The sequence below is a fragment of the Alexandromys fortis genome, unplaced genomic scaffold (genome assembly GCF_014885135.2).
Source record: "Alexandromys fortis isolate MF-2015 unplaced genomic scaffold, M_Fortis_MF-2015_v1.1 scaffold_4967, whole genome shotgun sequence".
NCBI classification, from domain to species: Eukaryota; Metazoa; Chordata; class Mammalia; order Rodentia; family Cricetidae; genus Alexandromys; species Alexandromys fortis.
The window spans coordinates 1-2,099 of record NW_026072829.1 but is presented as its reverse complement, the minus strand read 5'-3'; the positions used below and the strand labels follow the sequence as shown (position 1 = coordinate 2,099).

At 47.0% G+C, this 2,099-nt stretch overlaps 1 protein-coding gene across 1 annotated transcript; it reads left to right on the top strand.

Annotated features, from left to right (window-relative positions):
• Positions 1 to 107: 107 nt before the first annotated feature.
• Positions 108 to 2,093, top strand: LOC126496466 (keratin, type I cytoskeletal 20-like). The gene is made up of 3 exons (XM_050133963.1): positions 108 to 938; positions 1,262 to 1,423; positions 1,598 to 2,093. The coding sequence occupies exons 1-3, from the start codon at positions 801 to 803 to the stop codon at positions 1,754 to 1,756; spliced, it is 459 nt and encodes a 152-aa protein (XP_049989920.1). The 5' UTR covers positions 108 to 800; the 3' UTR covers positions 1,757 to 2,093.
• The last annotated feature ends 6 nt before the right edge of the window (positions 2,094 to 2,099 follow it).

Genomic DNA, 2,099 nt, shown 5'->3' with positions numbered 1-2,099 from the left:
GTCCTGCTTGGCCAGGGGCTGTTCTTCTGTTATGGCTTGGGCTTGCTGTGGTGTATTCACTTGTGTCTTTGCCAGGTGGTTGCAGAGGGAAAGAAATGATGAAAATGACTCACATTGGACACATCTGTTTAACAAAATGATGAAAATGAGCTCACCCTGTAAAATTTCTCTTTGGGTTATTAGTTTCTGAAGTGTTTGGTGGGGAGGTTGTTTGTTAAACTTGGGATATTGTTATTTATTTTTTTGTTGGCGTGGTTTGGGCTTATTGCTGTTGCCTGTTGTTTTCACAGTCCTTGGGATCAAGCCCAGGTCCTTATATGCAAACACTCTACCACCCAGCCCCTAAATTCAGACACTTTTCAAAAGTGTAAATGAACAGAAATTAGATATAGATACAGATTCTTATGTGAATAAACATTTTCCTGCATGTATGTCTTGCACCATGTGTGTGCCTGGTACCCACAAAGATCAGAAGAAGGCATCATAATCCCTGGAACTGGAGTTACAGGTGGTTATAAGCCACACCATGTGGGTGGTAGGAATTGAAGCAGGGTCCTCTACAAGAGCAGCCAGTGCTCTTAACCACTGAGCCATCTCTCCAGCCCCAGTGATGGATGCTGTTACAGAGCAAATGATCTGGTTCCCAGGTTCTCATTCACTTTTCACAAACATGTGAAGGGGGTTGTGATAAAGTGCAGGAGCTGACCTATCTCGTGTTGCGTCATCACCTCCATCACGGCTGTAGAAGGACTCTTACGCCTGCATCTTAATTCAATCCCAGGTTTGAGACTGAGAGGGGGATGCGCATCACTGTGGAAGCTGATCTCCAAGGCTTGAGCAAGGTTTTTGATGACCTGACCCTTCAAAAGACCGACTTGGAAATTCAGATTGAAGAACTGAACAAGGACCTGGCCATCCTCCAGAAGGAGCATCAGGAGGTGAGAGAGTCGCAGGGATGCTGAGGCAGCTCCAATAGCAAAATAATAAAATTGAGAGGAGAAGAAACAGGAAGAAGAGGTGATGGCGGCGGTGCTGATGGTGACAGAGAGAATGTAATCGTGCCAGCCTCCCTTTTGCATGAGGTTGCTCTCCCTTAAAACCTGAAAGGAGTGAGCCAGACCCCAGGAAGCCTTCTTCCTGTTTCCTCTCATCTTTATTCATGCCCAGTGGAGGAAGTCACAAGATTTATTATATTTTTTCCTCCCAGTCTGATCTGAGGGTATTCTTCAGACTAAACACAGTCGGAATCTTACTCCCACAGGAAGTGGATGCCCTTCGCAGGCAGCTGGGCACCAATGTCAACGTGGAGGTGGACGCTGCTCCAGGCCTGAACCTGGGAGAGATCATGAATGAGATGAGGCAGAAATACGAAGTCTTGGCCCAGAAGAACCTCCAAGAGGCCAAAGAACAGTTTGAGAAACAGGTAATTCCAAGTGTGAGCAGGTGTGAGCACTGATCTCCAGGACAGAGCCTATTCTTTTCTTTCTCTTTTTCCCCCTTCTCTTTTCTTTCTCTTCTTCTTCCCTCTCCTTTTCTTGTCTGCCCTCCTCTCTTTTATGTCTCTCTTTGCTCATTTTCTTAATTTTTGAAACTTTAGAGCGCAGCCCTGCAGCAAGAAGTCACCGTGAACACCGAGGAGCTGAAAGGGGCCGAGCTGCAAGTCACGGAGCTGAGACGCACCTACCAGGGCCTGGAGATTGAGCTGCAGTCTCTCCTCAGCATGGTGAGCCCCTCTGGCCTCCCCTGCTCGGTCTAGTCCGTGCTGACCAAGGCCTGTGTTCAGAACTCTAGAAGCACAGACTCCTGTAAGAAGTAACCTCTCCCCTTGCAGAGCCAGAAAGGAAACAGGTCAAACAGCTAATAATAGCCACACCTCAGAAAGAAGCAGAGGAAGGGTAATGACCTGTACCAATGTAGGGGAAAGAGTAGATCTTGAAGATTCCACAGGGAAAATTGCATTTATCCGAGAACTTAAATCAAAGATGAGCTTTAAGTTAGGAAAGAGTAGTCATCTCAGGCTAAGCAAGCATCAGCCACCGCAAGTTATGCCAACAACACTACAAGATGACTCTATGGCTTTCTGCTTCCGGTGTCAGGGG

Excerpts from the sequence above, each read along its gene's own strand:
- LOC126496466 (XM_050133963.1), top strand. The coding sequence starts at position 801 with ATGCGCATCACTGTGGAAGCTGATCTCCAAGGCTTGAGCAAGGTTTTT. Across the intron at positions 939-1,261 it reads TCCAGAAGGAGCATCAGGAG|GAAGTGGATGCCCTTCGCAG; the intron begins GTGAGAGAGTCG and ends TTACTCCCACAG. Across the intron at positions 1,424-1,597 it reads AAGAACAGTTTGAGAAACAG|AGCGCAGCCCTGCAGCAAGA; the intron begins GTAATTCCAAGT and ends TTGAAACTTTAG.